This window comes from Phoxinus phoxinus (genome assembly GCF_949152265.1).
Source record: "Phoxinus phoxinus genome assembly, chromosome: 20".
Taxonomy (NCBI): domain Eukaryota; kingdom Metazoa; phylum Chordata; class Actinopteri; order Cypriniformes; family Leuciscidae; genus Phoxinus; species Phoxinus phoxinus.
Genome location: NC_136895.1, coordinates 9,155,302 through 9,173,176, shown reverse-complemented (window position 1 = coordinate 9,173,176; position 17,875 = coordinate 9,155,302). Strand labels below are relative to the sequence as shown.

The following is a 17,875-nucleotide window of genomic DNA, read 5'->3' as shown; positions in this document are numbered from 1 at the left end:
AAACAATCACTTGACTACTACTTAGAAATGTCCTAGTAACCACCCAGAACACCATATGAACCACCTAGAAACACTTTACTTGCAACATCATACAACCAATCAGAACACTATAGCTACCCCCTGGCAACACCATAGCGACCACCCTTAGCAGCCTAGGAACCACCTAGCAATGCTTGAGAAACTGTTTAGCAATGCGATAACAATCACTCAGAACACCTTAGCAACATCATAGTGGTATCATGCCAACAACCCAGAACACCCTAGCAACTGTAAAGCAAAGTGATATCCGCATAGCAACATCAGAACACCCAAGCAATGCCTTAGAAATCACCCAGAATGCCCTAGCAACTGGACAGCAACGTTCTGACAACCACTGAGAACACCTTGGCAACCGCAAAGTAATGTCACTCTTCCAAGAACACTAGAGCAGTTCCATAGCAACCACCTAGAACACCCTAGCAACTGGACAGAAAATGTGTTTAGCGACACCTTAGCAACCACATAGCAATACCACTCCACCCAGAACAACATAGCACTTTGTCTTTTTAACAGGAAGGCACGATCTATTTAATCTCCTTACGCTAGCATGTTTTGCATGCCTTCATTCCCACCATGCATTCTCCAGTGGGGGGTTGTGTTGAATGCTGGGTAATTTATTCTAAACGCTGTCAAAAGCACTGGAGAGAAAGATGCAAGCTAAGAAATACAGACTCATAAGTCACTCAGACTCCCGGGCAAGATGTGTGTATGTGTGCGTTTCACCATGTGATTATGAGCATGTGTTTTCAGCTTGGGTTTGTGCTGATGATGCCTCTGTGAATATGATTTATCTATATGTAGATATTCTTCTGTACGTCTATACAGTCTTGTGGGGAAATATTCAAATCCTTAAGCAAGTGTCTTGTTTACTCAATTGCAGATGAAAGATGACATTTTGTTCCCTTTGTAACTTAAATCTAAGAGCAACTCCTAAATAATCATTTTAATGGGATATTGTTTTACGATTATTGAAGAAGTTTCAGTGCAAGAAAGTGTACAGTATATATTATATACTTCGTTTGCACATTATGTTTCAGTTCGAGTCACATTCATTATAATAGACAGTTTTTATGTTTTAATGATGTCAGTTCCTGTTATGCAGGGACAGTCAATATGTCTAACTGCAGTCAGCATGCTTTGTACAGTATATACTGCAAGTTTTGTCTGGATTTAAGTTGTCTTCCTCTCTTTCTCTCGGTTGACAGCACCTGTCCAGCAGACACAGCGTCCAGCAAAGCACATCCCAGGTATATTTGTCATCCTCAGCACCATCCGAGGGCTTGTCAGAAATGCTTAGAGTCGTTAACATGTGCAGGACTTTTTGTAGGTCATGCTTCACCATGGGCTAAAATGTGACATGACATGTTTTGTGGAGCTAAACACCTCGTTTTGATCATGCTAAAAGACCTTTTACAGTCATGTGGAAAGCACTAGTTCAAATGTAGGTCAGTAAAACAGGCCACAGGTTTGCAACACTTTGCTAATATACTCACTAATGTTGTTTTTTTTTTGGTTCAATTTAGATGCTTCCGTGTGTCAATATTGTTTTTGAAATATATAATTTATTATATTTAATTACATTATATTATACACTGCCATGCCCCCAAAAAAAGTCGCCGTTTGGATTTTAATAGGCAAATGAGTATATTATTGGATCATTGTTGCGGTCATTGTTATGTTTCTAGCATGTTATATGTTTGGGAACAGTTCTTCTAACACTAACTGATGGAGGGTAGCAGAAAGGATCTTGACCAAAAATGTATGCACCTCTTGATGGAAATAACATCACAGCATTTAAGCATTCAATTAAGAGGTGCATCAATGTTTGGTCAATATCTTGTATTGACAATGCAAGAGTCCAGCGCTCTGTAAAGTCTTTTAGTCTTAAAGTCACTCACGTTCGTCTTTCCACTATCAAATTCTGTCATGGCGCGAGCGCAACTGGCATTTAAAGTGAATGGGAGATGAGACTCTGATTGGTTTAACGCACGTAAATCCCCCAAAAAACACCCATTACTCATTAAGAGAATAGGGACAACCCTTTTAGACCATGTCGTTAAACTAGCAAAAGTGGATTCGGACACGCCCTAAGTGAACTTGCGCCCTGCGCTTTAGACCATGCGCTTAGATCGTTAAAATACGGCCCTCAATGAATTGAAGGTCTGGACTCAAGAGAAGTCATGTGTGAAAATGATTCTTCATGCTCCTCAACCATTCCTTCACAATTTGAGCCTGATGAATCTGGACATTGTCATCCTGGAATATGGCCATGATGTGTCTTCATACATGGTTGGGTAACACTTTAGAATACTGTTCCTTCATTAATGAATAACTACACAGGAACAAATGAGTAACACACTATTAACATTCTAGTAACTACTAGATTAACAAGAAACTCTGGTTAACAAATTAGTAAGTAATAACAGTCGAATGTGGTAGTTCACTATTAGCTAATCAGTAACTTCTATTTTTCATACCTCACTGAGGACTACTATATACAGGTTCATCATTAATATTAGTAATGCATAATATAAGGTAATGGTAACCCATTAGTACTGACTCAAGTGTTACTACATCTTTCTAAAGGAACTACTAGTTATTTGGATCTCATCAACCACCACCAGTGTTCAGCATCCACTTGGATGAAGCGACGGCAGCCACAGAGCAACGGGACCAGTGCGCTCACCACACATCAGATATAGGGGAGAGAGTAATAGAGCCAATTCAGTGGATGGGGATTATTAGGAGGCCATGATTGGTAAGGGCCATTGGAGGGAATGTGGCCAGGGCACCGGGGTTACACCCCTACTCTTTACGCGAAGTGCCATTGGATTTTTAATGTCCAGCATAAAGGACATTAAAAGTCAGGACCTCGATTTTACGTCTCATCCGAAGGACGGCAGGATATAGTGTCCCCGTCACTATACTGGGGCATTAGAACCCATATAAACCACAGGGTGAGCTCCCCTCAGGAGGTCTCCCATCCAGGTACTAACCAGGCTCAGCCCTGCTTGGGCTACAGGGTGATATGGCTAGGCAGTTATCATGTTTTTCACTTTAGACTGATCCAAATAATTAGTAGTTCCTTTAGAAGGATGTAGTAACACTTGAGTCATTACTAGTGGGTTACCGTTACCTTTTATTATCAGAGTTTCTTGTTAGTTAATAGTAGTTATTATTCTACAGTATTCTAATGATAAATGGACTGCATTTATATAGCACTTTTACAGACCCAATGGCCACCAAAGTGCTTTACATGTTGCCTCACATTCACCCATTCATACACCGACGGCGGTGTCAGCCATGCAAGGCATGCCATCCAGCTCGTCGGGAGCAGCTGGGTTTAGGTGTCTTGCCAAGTGTCACCTCGACACTTGGTCCGGTGGAACCAGGGATTGAACCACCAACCTTCCGGTGTGTAGACAACCTACATGAACCACTGAGCCACTGCCGGCCCTTCTGAAGTGTTTCCACTTCCGCCAAACATATAACATACTAGAAACATAATAATCACTGCAATAATGATCCAATCATAGGCTCTTAAGCATTTGCCCATTTAAATCCAAACAGCAACAATGTACAGCAACATGTAAACGTGTTGTTCACTCTGTGCTTTCAGGATGGCAGCAGACAAAGACACGGCGATACATGTCGAATGCCCGTGCCACACCATCTCTTCGTCAACCTAAAGAGCTTCACGTATAACACCATCGGCGAGGACACGGACATCTTCTTCTCTCTGTATGACCTGAGAGAGGGCAAGCAAATCAGGTACGAAATATGGCATTACAAGTTTGCTTATGAATGCAATGGTAGTATCTTTCCACCACTCAAACTTTCGTACAACTTTTTGAAATTATTCACAAGGAGCAGCGAAAAACAGGACATGAGCTATAAAGTAAGCCATCGTTTTTACAGTAACAAGGTCTAAGAAATGAAAGCTTGCGCAAATAATGCCTACATTGGCCACTTTTTTTACACACTCGTTCAAAATGGCACACATAACTGTCTTTCTGGGAGAGCGCAGAAAGACGAGATAAGGACAAGAGACCTTGATGAAGTATTCATGTAAAAGTTCTCTTCGCTTCAGCTATGCTCGAAGACATCTCAAGTCGTAGCGCTTTCAAGGTAGAGGACGGCCTAGCTAACTCTCTCTGTCCAAGGTGAACTTATATCACAGGTTTAGATGGATATTACAAGCAGATTTTAAGATTGCAAGGCTTTTGCTCTGCATAGGCTCATTGGAAAAATGTGCTTCTACATTCATGTTTTTTTTCTCCAAAAGTGTACCTATACGTAAAATGCACTGCAGTTTCCAGCTGAAATGAACACTAGTGGCTGTAAAACACCAACAACTTGAATTCATTTACCCACAAATTATGATTACTGGGGCAGAACATTGTTTGTTGACTTTTCTGACGTACATGTAAACTTGCGAGTAAAGAGTACAGTAAGTTGCCATAATTTTGCTAGTCTTGAAACGATAAATGTTACATTAACCTGTTAACTGCTGACGCCTTTCTGTGTTTTATTATATTTACATCCCTCTGGGCCTTTAGTCCAAAAGTGTGTTTATTCGGATAAAAGACTTATGGATTATCATACATTTACTTCAAATATCTTTAGAGAGCAGTTTTTTTTTTCTATCTTTACCGAAAATAGGGTGATGTGACCATTAAAGCTGAAGTCCGCGTTGACGTCATAAAATTCGTGATCCATTTTGGAGGAAGTGAGAAACTCTAAGTTTAAATGCTTATATCTCCTAAATGCGAATTTTGTCATTGTTTTGGAACACACCAGCTTATTCATAACCTTAAAGCTACACTGTGTAGGAATTACTCCCATCTAGCGATGAAATTGTATGACTACCAACTGCATATGACTTTCGTCACGGTGCCACTGAGTGTAAAAACGCGAAAGGCGAAGCTTGAATGTCCAGGTGTGTCCCTCTTTGGCTAATGTATTTTCAAGATGGAGGCGCAACATGGCTTCCGCCATTCGAGCAGCTCACGCGTATGTATTATAAATGGCACATTCTACGCTTACAATAACACTTGATTAATTGGTGGAAGTAATTATACATTAATGAGCACATTGTGCTCTGTCTGAAAGAACAAAGTGGTTTTGCTAAGAATCAACTTAAAAAATTACACAGTGTACCTTTAATGCTAACATATTCATACTAAAAGCTAAAAAACTTAAAAAAAAATTGATTTCACGGGGCCTTTAAAGTCATTTTGACTGATTAAATGTACTGACCGTTGTGACAGTATATGGTTATCTGTATTCTTCAAGCCATCTGGCATTTTTATAAGGACAATGTATGTTCTATTTTGTCTCGAGATGTGCAAGAAACAGTTACATAATTTTGCTGCAATCTCCACACAGGCCCGTTTCTCCAATGAGCCTGGTTCACTTTAGTGTTTACGGATCGCAAGTCATGCGGCTTTTTGAGGCTCGTTCTCCTTTAACTTTTCTGACAAGCGAGCAAAACTTAAGGAACTCGATATACGTTGGCAAAAAAAGAAAAGCGCTTGTCAGAAACAGGAACAGGGATTGATTTCCAGTGAATGAGCTGGAGACACCTTTGAGGGAAGTCCAGTTTCAGTGTGACTGTAATAAACTGAGACTCGATGAGGAGATCTTCTATTACGACGGAAGCTCGTTTCGTTTTTCCCTACGCAGTTTCGCCGTGCCAACCTTAAGAGGAATACGGCCACAGAACAATCTCTCCAATGGGAGCGTTTCAAAAGTAATTCATGCACCTCGTTAATTAAATTAGAGAAGCGTTTGTAGGCCACTAAGAAAGATCGCTTTGAAACGAAGTTTCTGCTTGAAGCGGCAGTTCAATAAGGTCATGTTTTACTCTTTTATTCTTTTGAACAACAACACAACCGTTAATTAGGACGGTCAGACCCGCGCGGTATTACTCAGCCTTACCGTTTCTTTGGCTCACCTGAAAGAGTCATGTTGCGTCATCATCCCTGAAAACACCACGGGTTAGCGTGTGTGTGTGTGTGATTTGGGAGCCTTGATCTGCAGAAAGCGCTAGAACGTTGCTCGTGTTCGTCCCGAGGGAGAGCGCTCTCATGAGACCCCATGCCGAGGAGGCTGAAGCATTTCTTTTTCCAGCGCTCTCGTCCCTTATTCCCTCTGAGAGCTTTTGGCCGAGTCTAGACAGCAGTTTTTTTTTGAGCGAGTTAAGCTTTCGCTTTTTATCATTCTTTCCCACTGCTGATATTCACGACAGAAGGCGTACATCCCTGACAAAACCCACAAATCAATGCAGTGCTTTTTAAGGTTAAACACGATTCGTTTTCGAACATTTCTATTTCATTTTAAAATCGACGTCAAATCCAAATGCACATGGTCGTATCCAAATAAAACATGTTAGCTGATTTTTCCCCCTGTACATTTCTTAACTTGCTCCGCCTATTTAAATTTCAATACAATTAAAAAATTATAATTTAACATTTTTATCATTACATTTCTTATTCAGTTTTTCTCGGAAACCATTGTTACGTATTATATTGTTTGAATTCAGGAATTATTTTTTCTATATTTTCTATATTTCTATATTTAATAGTAAATGGTTCATGTACATAGGGCTGTGAAACGATTAATCGTGATTAATCGCATCCAAAATAAACGTTTGTGTTTAGATAGTATATGTGTGTGTACTGTGTATAATTATTTTGTATATGTATATATAAATACACACACATGCATGTATATATTTAATACATATTTGCATGTTTATACAGTATATATATTTATATATAATTTAAACACACATATATTATCTAAACACAAACTTTTATTTTAGAAAGTGATTAATCGCGATGAATCGTTTCACAGCCCTATTATAATATCTATGTCATTATATGTGAATGCAGTTTAGCTAATTTGTGTAATTACTGTATATTTATGAAATCGGTTGATCACTCAATAATAATCTTACGTTTCCAACAGACAAAATCGACCAATTTGGTAAACATTTCTTGTATTATACATATTCTTGAGCCAAGATGTTTTTTTGTGATATTTATTGTGAAATATGAATAAATATAAATATATATTGAAGTCGAAACAACATACGTAATACACTTACAGTTTATTTCCTTTATTATGTTCTTTCTGCTAAATGTCAAAATAGTGTTTATTCATTCATTCATCCATTCATTCATATCAGGAAAAAAAATCTGTTCTTTATGCTGTAAAAATATCAAAAAATAGTTTTTATTTATTTATTTTCAGGAAAAAAAAGTTATTGTGCCACATAAAGTAGTTTTTTTTTTTGGTTTAGTTGGTTGCCAATCAAACTTTATATATTAATGTAGAATGTATAGTCAAAATTGTCTGTTTTAGTTGTTTTTTGCCAAGATGGTTTTTCATATAATCAGGATACATTTACTGATGACTAATTATGAAGTTTTGTCTTCTCTTGTTTAAGGACATTTAGAATTATTTCTATATATTTTTTTACTTTAAAAATAATCTTTACTTAAAAAATAAGGTAGTGTTCAAAACAGATTTTATTTTTCAGTGTCCAGCCTGATTATTTTTTTTTATTTTACATAACTAAACTGTTCTTTAAGGACTGTGACATGATGATTTAATTGCTAACTCATCCCTGTAATTATTAAAATGATTAATAATATTGCAAATTATAAGTTTCACATAGAGATTTCAAATATTGAAAAACAAAATGCGTCCTGTTATATATATGGCAACAGTCGAGAAAAGCTGGCCAAATGATTCTTCACACGGCACCCACAGAGCTCTCTCTCTCTCTCTCTCTCTCTCTCTCTCTCTCTCTCTCTCTCTCTCTCTCTCTCTCTCTCTCTCTCTCTCTCTCTCTCTCTCTCTCTCTCTCTCTCTCTCTCTCTCTCTCTCTCTCTCTCTCTCTCTCTCTCTCTCTCCACCCACTCCTCATGGTTTTGACAGGCTGCTAATGGTGCCTCTGCCTCCCTCTCAAAAGCTGTCTGACCCTGGAGTGGGCCACAAGTTCGGTCCAAAATTATATCATGCCCGGTCAAGCCTGAAAAGAGAAACGTATACTGTACGCAACTGTTTTTTTGTTAGTTGCAGGAACTTTACAGATGATTGAAGTTTTGTAAAACACCATTTACAAGCCAATTTATTCTGTAACGGCACATTTTTTGATATTGACTTTAAGATACTGTGTAAAATGTTTGTTTGTCCCCTAATAGTCGTTCCCTCGCAGTCCCGCTGTCTCGTCGCTCTCTCTCTTTTCTCCGATTCGTCTGCCACCTGCTTCTGCAGTCACACATGCGCTTCATGACAGACAGACAGTGTGTGTGTGTGTGTGTGTGTGTGTGTGTGTGTGTGTGTGTGTGTGTGTGTGTGTGTGTGTGTGTGTGTGTGTGTGTGTGTGTGTGTGTGTGTGTGTGTGTGTCTGTCTTTGGGAACTAGCAGTTACATCCATACTGGCGCTGCAGTCTAAGTTTTGCATAGACAAAAAAAGTGGAAAATAGAAAATAATAATTAAATATGTATTATTAAATCACAATAATAATGGAAATCAACAAATAATCATTGTAAAATTGTTGTTGTTGCTACTGTTGTTTAAAAGGAAAATAAAATATAACAAGATAAATGATCAAATATTTTTAATAAAATGTGTATATTAAAAAATTAAATGGAACACAATGTTGTGATATTGTTAAAATAATTCATACGCCTCATTAATTAAATTAGTAGAAAAGTATGTAATTGCTGTTGTTGTTGTTTAGAAGGAAAGTAATAGTGCAATATAATGCAACAAAGAAATAAGGAATGGTATTATCATTATTATTATTATTATTAAAAAAATTATAATAAATAGAACAAAATTTTGTAATAATAATAATAAAATAATACTTTAAAAAAATGTATGATATTTTTTTAACAACAGTGTTGTTGTTCTTGTTGTTAGATTTTAAAACTATTCATACACCTCATTAATTAAATTATTATATTTACAATTATTATTATATACAATTATTAATTTTTTATTCGAACAGCAACAATAATAACAATTCTTATTGTCATTTTTGTTAAAAAACAATATATAATAACTGTACATTTATTGTTGTCATTTATAATGATAATAATAAAATATAATGAAATATATAAATTATTAAAATATTTAAAATAAAATATTATGATAATAATAAAATGAAACCCATTATTATAATTAAATATAATACAAATAAAATTTTTAACAAATACAATTAATTAAAATATTTTAAAATATTATATAATAAAAAATAATACAAAACAGTATTATTATATTATTATAACATGTATTATTACTATTTGTTGAAAAAATAAACTATATTAGTAATTGTGCAGGTATGTCTTGCACACCAGCAAGTCTTTGACTAACTTGTAGCATTTGCTGTTTCTTACATTATGTTTTTTTTCCATAAATATTCACATCAAGTTCTCCATCAAAACACTACCAATTCTTAGTTTCAAAAGAGGTGCTGCAGTCACTATCTGCCATTATCTCACAAAATATGCGTGTTCTTTTCGTGATTGATTAAAATGCATGAAAGCTGCTTGTCTCTATTCAAACGCAGATTAATTATTCAGCTTTGAAGGTGCCTTTAATATTTGAACTTGTTAATTGCATTTTCCCACCGATCCCCATCAGTTCATTTCACGATCAGAAGCACGTGTGTGTTTCTTTAAATCGAATCCACTCTCTAAACATGTGTCATTATAAGGATCATACGGCAACCTGAAAGTCTACGAGCCTTTACACACTCGAGACGCTGAGTGTGTTATTACCATGAGCTCGCGATCGCTACACAATAGGGTTTAAACAATCGCTGCACAGTCATTTCGATGGGAAATAATAGCGCTGCTGATGTTAGAAGAGTTTAATGAATACTTGTCACCGCTGCCAGAGGACAATAGCGTCTCCAGCGGGGAAGTGGGTTCCAGCGTCGTGATTGGTTGTTCTGGGCAGAGCTGTTCCCTCGGCTTTAGATTAATATAATATAATATAATATAATATAATATAATATAATATAATATAATATAATATAATATAATATAATATTTATTTACAAAATGAATTAGCAAGTTTGTTTTGTAATGAATTGTGTCTAAAATCAATTTTATTTTATGTATTCATTTATTTTTATAAATAATAAATAAACATTGGTTTATGTGTTGTAAAAACGTAAATAAAAAACGAAACATTTAATTCATTCGTTCAATCAATCAATAAATATTAGTTTTAAAATAAGTAAAATTATATATATTTAAAAAAAATTAAGCTAGTTAGTTAGTTATTTACAATATTTAGAATTATCAAGTTTTTTTATATAATAGCAATTGGCAAAGTTTATGTATTTAATTATTCATTAATTATTTAAATTAATAGTAGTTCTAAAAAAGTACAATTAAATACATTTAAAATATTTATTTAGCTATTATATATAGATAGCTATATATACTGTATGTTATTTAGGAAATAGAAAGGTTTATGTAATAAGACATTGGTTGTAAAACAAAAAAAAGTTATTTATTTATTTATTAAAATAATAAGTAAAATACATAAACTTTTTTAAAGGTAGGTTTGTCAGTTTTTTTTTGTTGTTATTTTGGTTGAAACTCAATAACAGTCAATCAATAATAGAAGTGGTCTAAATATTAAAACATGAAAATATATATTTTCAGTGGAAGTCCAAAAATGTTTCATCCAATCCTTGCATTCGGTCCGCATACAACGTCCTACGTGTAGACAGACGTCAGTCCCAGAGCGCCGCAAACAAACAGCAGTTCCTCCTGAACCAAAACAAGGTTAAGTTGAGCTTAAAGTTTAAGCTTAAGGCTTGTTTGCACCAAGGACGATAGCGATAAAGATAACGATATTGATATAGTTCTAAAAAAATTCTCAATATTAAAGAATAGCAGAGTTCACACCACAGCTATAACAATAACGATATAGAGAAACGACATCTTTGGGATCACTTTTGGAATTATTTTTTTTCAGCTGTTGAATGATAAAAACACTGACAGCCAATCAGAATCCATACTAATTTAAAGGCTCGCGCATTTAAAATGGCAGACGACATTGCAGAGAAGTTCATCGCCGAGGTCCAGAAAAATCCAGCACTGTTTGACAAGTCAAGCCCCTTTTCAAGAAAATAGATATGCAAAACAATCGTTCAAACCCTCTGAATAAACGTATTACCTCATTTCGACAACATTGTCTTGCTTCCTTTAAAGTTGCGGTGAAAAGACTAGCCGTTGTTTTTATTCCACTATATTGAATACGTCAGCTATATTCATACGCATTATACGTCAGTTAGATTATTAGATCGATTACACTAGCTTTACTCAGAACATAGCATGCTGAGGACACCTGCTGGTTAAAGGAGAACTCCGGCGCAAAATTAACCTTTGGTCTAATTACACATTGTTACCTAGTCAACCGTTATCTGAGATTTGTTTTCATGATTATCGAATGTAAATAGTTGTATCTCTAAAAACAGTTTAGCCTATAACGCTAGTATAACGCTAGTATATGGGGCATAGAGTAATGACAAATAAAAATCGCTTGTTAATACCACTAACAAGGCTCAAAATAGCCCCACACTAACACGGTAGCATAATGAGGGTCCCTACCTTCAAACCGAAGCATTGAGAACTTTGACAGTGTCCAGACAGTTTAATAAGAAGATATTTTATACATACAGTCAACTTCACGTATACAAGCAGAAGCCATCTTTGAAAAACAGACTCTATCAGTCGATCTAGGAATGCCGATCCAAATGCGCTGGACCATATGAGATTCTACACAGTTCAGCGCATTTGGATCGGCGTTCCTAGATCGACTGATAGAGACAGTTTTTCAAAGATCTGTTCAAAGTTCTCCTTTAAAGCCGTGAATGCAACAAGAAAAGCAAAAACAAGTTCGATGACGTTGTACACACTTTGAAACATCAGCGCGCGAGCCTAGAATAAACACCGTTATTGTTCGTTGGCGTGGACGCAAATCGTCTCAGGTTACAACTGTAACCTTTGTTCCCTGAGAACAGGGAACGAGACAATACGTCATCGACGCTTTGGGGAACGCCTCAGGCGTGACAGGTGTCTGAAATCACAATCAAATCACGGCAATCACATTGACCGGCGACAGCCCTTGAATCATTAACGTGAATGATTAACGTGCGACCTGGAAGTATATAAGGGCGCCTTGCAAACATGACAAATCATCCTTCGTCTGAAGGGACTGTTTGGTAGGCAGGCCCCGAGGCATGGCAGGGAGACGTATTGTCTCGTTCCCTGTTCTCAGGGAACAAAGGTTACAGTTGTAACCTGAGACGTTCCCTTTCGAAGGGAACTCGACAATACGTCATCGACGCTTTGGGGAACGAAATACCCACTCCGCCATGCTGAGGGGAGTGCATGCCAGGAGGCAGTGACAACTGTCAGAACCAGCAAATTCAAATGAAATGCAAGAACCACTCACCCTCAGGTCACACTGGGCTGTCAGTGACAGCATTCCCTACGGTCATAGCCCAAGCTATAAGCCTAACAGGAGGCCCTCCAAAACGATGTTTTACCAGAGGCCTACCTAGGCCTGCTCAAAGGCCTAGGACCACAACTTCAATTTTAGAAGGGGTCCCTTCTAGGGAATGTGGCTAGGGAACCCGAGGGAACCCCAGCCAGTCACTATTCGGGGAAACTACCACCCGAAATGCCACCAGGACGGCCCGACCTGGTGTCACTAAGTCGGACACTTCAGTCTGGCCAACTTCCTGTCTGTCCGGAGACAGAGCCTCTGGACATTTGCCTTAGGTAAAGCATCCAACCCGAGGGACTGCGAAGCTGGCAGTGAACCTCAGGCCGGATCTCAGAGACGGGATATCCCAGAGAGTATGACTCAGCATAGTGCTTTAAACCCTTGCTAGAGAGGGGAGTTTCTCTACTCGATCCACGGATCTACCCAGTGTTTGTGTTTGAAACACTGAGGAGGCCTGTGAAGGCCTGGGGGCTGATCTAACTGGGAGGCCTCACGAGAGGCCTACAACCGTCTGACCAGACTCAAAAGTCCAACACTCATAGTGACCCTCAGTGAGGGGAGCAATGGACCGACTGGTAGGAAACCAGGCTGTAGGCAGAGTAAGAAGTTCCGGGAGGGAACCAGAAGCAGAGGATGAACACTTTAGTTGAGCCAGGGCACGAGCTCGCTTTTAGCAACAGCCTAATAAGGCCAGCTGAACTGATAGCAGGCGGCCACTAGCTTCCAGAACCCAGCATCGTTGGGGAACCACTCACAGGGAGGCCTGGCGAGGCCTACTACCTGATAACCACAGTATGTGGGAGCTCATATTCAGGAAGGCCTGGTGAGGCCTGTAACCTGATAACCCCAGTATGTGGGAGCTCATGACCAGGAAGGCCTGGTGAGGCCTGTAACCTGATAACCACAGTATGTGGGAGCTCATAACCAGGAAGGCCTGGTGAGGCCTGTCACCTGATAACCCCAGTATGTGGGAGCTCTCATGACCAGGAAGGCCTGGTGAGGCCTGTAACCTGATAACCACAGTATGTGGGAGCTCTCATGACCAGGAAGGCCTGGTGAGGCCTGTAACCTAGCGACCACAGTGTGTGGGAGCTCAAAACCAGGAAGGCCGGATGAGGCCTGTAACCTAATAACCACAATATGTGGGAGCCCACATTCAGGAAGGCCGGGTGAGGCCCATAACCTGACACGTGGAGACTCATAACCAGGAAGGCCTGGTGAGGCCTGTAACCTGATAACCACAGTATGAGGGAACTCACCTTCAGGGAGGCCTGGTGAGGCCTACTACCTGATAACCCCAGCATGTGGGAGCTCATGACCAGGAAGGCCTGGTGAGGCCTGTAACCTGATAACCACAGTATGTGGGAACTACCTTCAGGGAGGCCTGGTGAGGCCTACTACCTGACAGCCACAATACTTGGGAGCTCACATTCAAGGAGGCCCGGTTAGCGGCCTACCACCTGATAATCACATTACGTGAGAACATGCCTTCAGGGAGGCCCGGTGAGGCCTACTACCTGATAGTAGGTCAGGCTAGCTGTCCAGTTGCCTGTCCTTTGGGCTTGCCTACAGGGAGGCCTGGTAAGGCCTACTACCTGATAGCCACCGTAAGTGGGAATTCACCTTCAGGGAGGCCTGAGGAGGCCTACTACCTGAAAGTAATCTTAAACAACTGGTAGCTATGAGCCCTGAATCTGGGTGACGGTTCGAAGGCGGCCTGCTAAGGCCAGCCCACTGGGGACTCGCCTATCAGGGAGGCCTGGTTGGGCCTACTAGCTGACAGCAAGTCAATCTGCTCCAAAGGTACACTGTTGGGAATCATACCACACCAACAAGTAAGTCCCACAATGTTGGGACTCACTTCCGAGGAGGCCTGTTTAGGGCCTACTACCCATCAGTGAGTCAACTGCCCGAACCACCAAGGCCAGCAACACTTTTTTGAAGTGAGCTGGCCTACAGCGCCCACTTGGGGGCTGCCCATACAGGAGGCCTGCTGAGGCCTACTACCTAATGGCGCAGCCTTCGTTGGCAGATAAGCTGTTTACACAGCGCCTACAGCATTCTGGTACCTAATCACATTGCCCATGGCAGTGTACTCAGCAAAAGCGCTAGCACCCTTTGAGCAAGGGGAGTACAACATACGCCACTCTGCCTCAATGGAGGCCCTAGAGCCAGGGGCCTACCATCTGTAAGCATGGGCGTCAGCTCATGGCAATGCTCTGGCTTCAGGGGAGCGTACTTCGACCAAAAAAGAAGTGAAGGCTAGAACTTTCCGCTCAACCCGAGCCATAGTGGTGCGAGGTAGGATAATACAGAACTGAAAGTGAAGGACTCAGACCTGCCCTGTATCACAGGGGAATACTCTCCACCTCACCCTGAGGTTTACCAGGGTGCGGGCCCGCCAGTGGCTCTAGGGGTGACAGAAAAAGTATCTGTGCCCAACCTAGGGGAGTGGGGCTTGTTTGTGAGCCAACCACCTACAACCCGACGCTCGAGCAGTAGCTCAGCGAGGTGAGTAAAGCCTATACTGGCAGCCCATATCCGTATGCTAGTTCTGCACGGCAGGGTCGGGCAGACAGACCCAGCCTCTTCGTGAGGCGAAAGGCGGCCTAACCCTGCTCAATAAAGACACATTGTACCGGGGAGGCCTATTTGAGGCCTAACCCAGGATCTTTATAAACCATGCCTCTGCACCACGCTGCATTACACTTGTCGCCCCAGAATGCAGAGAAGGGGGCGGGCCTTGGCCTAACGACTCCCATTGGAGGAGGCTGTCATACAGGGATGCTAGGAACCTATATTCACACAGTGAAGGTTCAGAGGCAGAAATGCTTAAGCAGAGCGCCTCCACTATCCCTGGCACAGCCTAGGCCAGCTACAGAGGCGGCCCTGGTGAGGGCCAGCCTGCAAGCATAGATCTACCTGAGGGCTCGGAGGAGCCACAGCCTTACTAGAAAAATAGTTATTATTTCATACAACTGGCTGCAGAATCGCTCAGCCCACTGAAAACCCAAACAGAGCTCAAGGGGGCGATGTACTCAGGAAGGAAGTCAGACGGTCCCATGGACCGGACATAAGATCTATCTGAAGCACTAGCGTCAGTCTATACTCCAAGATGAAAATCCTATGGGAGGGAGACCAACTACTCTACCCTCAGGTGGCTAACAGCCCGAGGGCTAAGATAGTCGTTCTAGCCACCTAAAGGGGGACTTCAGGGCCCTAATAATCCAAAAATGTACCTTACATGACCCCATAGCTCTATACAGGGAACGAGGTCTGTAGAGAGATAAATTTTAGTGTTAGTTGCACACAAAATTACTCTTAAAGAAGACCACTCAGCTCACCTGCGGCGTGCGAAGTGAAGACTTACCAGACAGTTCTTTATGAACATGGGGTCTACCACCTTTACATGCCTGAAAGAGGCACTCTCCTAACCAAGCAGAGGCAGGCCAACAGAACATTGTTCTAACCATGAGCCCAGCCTCAGGCCTGATGTAGAAAGCGTCTGGGGAGTCGGGGAAGAGAGGAGAGGGCTAAGATATAATCACGCCCTCAGGGGGAGGTGATCCATGCCGATGCTGTGTGCAATCGTGCTGGATCACCTCCCTCAGATCCCTCTTCTTGCGGGAGTTGCACCTCTACAGCGATCTACTCCTCCACGGAGGAGGCGCACGAGAGGCGACACTGGCTCTCTGGCCCTGTCTAAGGTCCCCGGACCATGATGGGCCAGGCCCTCCCGTCTGTCTGGGTGTGGATACGGATCTCAGCGGTATGTATTTGTCCTAATACAGCTGAGCGCGCCCTCGCCTCTCTGAACTTTCCAGCCACCGCCTACACGGAGGTGCCAAAAAGCTCAGAGGGCAAAAGCAGCGAATCGAGGAGAAAGACTTTCTCTCTTCTCCCCGATGTCGGCCAGGTTCACTCCGTGGCGCAGCTCAGTAACCGCCTCAGGGGCCCCACCCCCTGGACGAGATCCCCCAGCAGATTGGCCTGGTGTACCTGCAACACCGCCATGATGTGCAGGGTAGCACCGGCCTGACCCGCTGGCGTGTATGCTCTGCCATACAACTGGCAGGGTTTGAGCTCTCAGTGTAGACGCCTGTCCAGACACGAGATAGTTGCAAACGTCTCGTCAATGGGCGGCATCGACACATACCCATGCTCTCCTATCACCTCAACATCAGTGAGACTAGCCCGCTGATGTCGGTGGACACGGGCAGAGTATGGGTTCTTCCATGTCCTCTCGATCTCAGTATGAGATCGGGAAGAAATGAAAGGCTCACCTGAGCTAGTGGTTTTATGACTGGGGAAAAAACGCTCTCATAGTGAGCGATTTTTCCCCCAACGTTACCATAAAACCACCAGTTCAGCATACACGGGCAGGGTGGCTGAGAAGATTGATTATCACCACCCTCATCAGCCATCTCCTGTTTGTCCAGAAAAGCACTCACTGCTTAATCTCGTCAGCCGCCGCATCGCCTGAGAGGATTATACCCCTCTCAAGGCGATCGGCGGGCTTCATCTGGGATCCCTTTTTTTTTTTTTTTTTACACCCAGACGCTGAGCCCTCTTCTCTCAAGGAGAGGGTCAGACGAGATCGGAGCGTTCTCAAAGAAAAACGCTCGCAATTGTACAGGCAGTTCCCTCAAGAACTGCCTGTGCGCGCTCTTCCTTCCCAGACAGAAAAAGCACAGTTGAAAACACTCAGCCTTCTCAGTGCATTTCATAAATACCTGATTTTCAAAAGCAGTTACAGACAAAACAGTCCCTGAAGACGAAAAGATGATTTGTCATGTTTGCAAGGCGCCCTTATATACTTCCAGGTCGCACGTTAATCATTCACGTTAATGATTCACGGGCTGTCGCCGGTCAATGTGATTGCCGTGATTTGATTGTGATTTCAGACACCTGTCACGCCTGAGGCGTTCCCCAAAGCGTCGATGACGTATTGTCGAGTTCCCTTCGAAAGGGAACTAATTATCTTTATAGTTGTCTGTATAGTTATCGTTCTTGGTGTGAACGGCCCTTTATGCCGAGTTCTACCCGGAGTTGTTCACGTCCTCAGATTTATGTGTCAACACTATCAACCCCAAAATTAATCTGCAGCAGTCAGGTGGCACAAATAAGAGATCTACAAGTTGTTTATTATTGTAACGTTATGTGCTTTGAGACACGAGGTCATTTAACGCCGTCTCTCGTGACGCCTTGCAGAATCTGACGTGTCGTCCATGTGTTTTTAAGGAAGTGACGCTCTGAAGGGAGGGGGGATCTTATGCTTTTAAAGCTAGC

The 17,875-nt window shown here is 41.4% G+C and overlaps 1 protein-coding gene across 4 annotated transcripts in view; it reads left to right on the top strand.

The window, feature by feature from the left end:
- dock3 (dedicator of cytokinesis 3) overlaps nt 1-17,875 on the top strand; it is a 202,113-nt gene that overhangs the window by 125,863 nt on the left and 58,375 nt on the right. For all 4 annotated transcript variants that reach the window (XM_079594128.1, XM_079594127.1, XM_079594126.1 and 1 more), the window contains exons 8-9: nt 1,245-1,286; nt 3,659-3,810. In XM_079594128.1, coding sequence (XP_079450254.1) covers nt 1,245-1,286; nt 3,659-3,810 — 194 coding nt within the window. The remainder of the gene's footprint in view (nt 1-1,244; nt 1,287-3,658; nt 3,811-17,875) is intronic.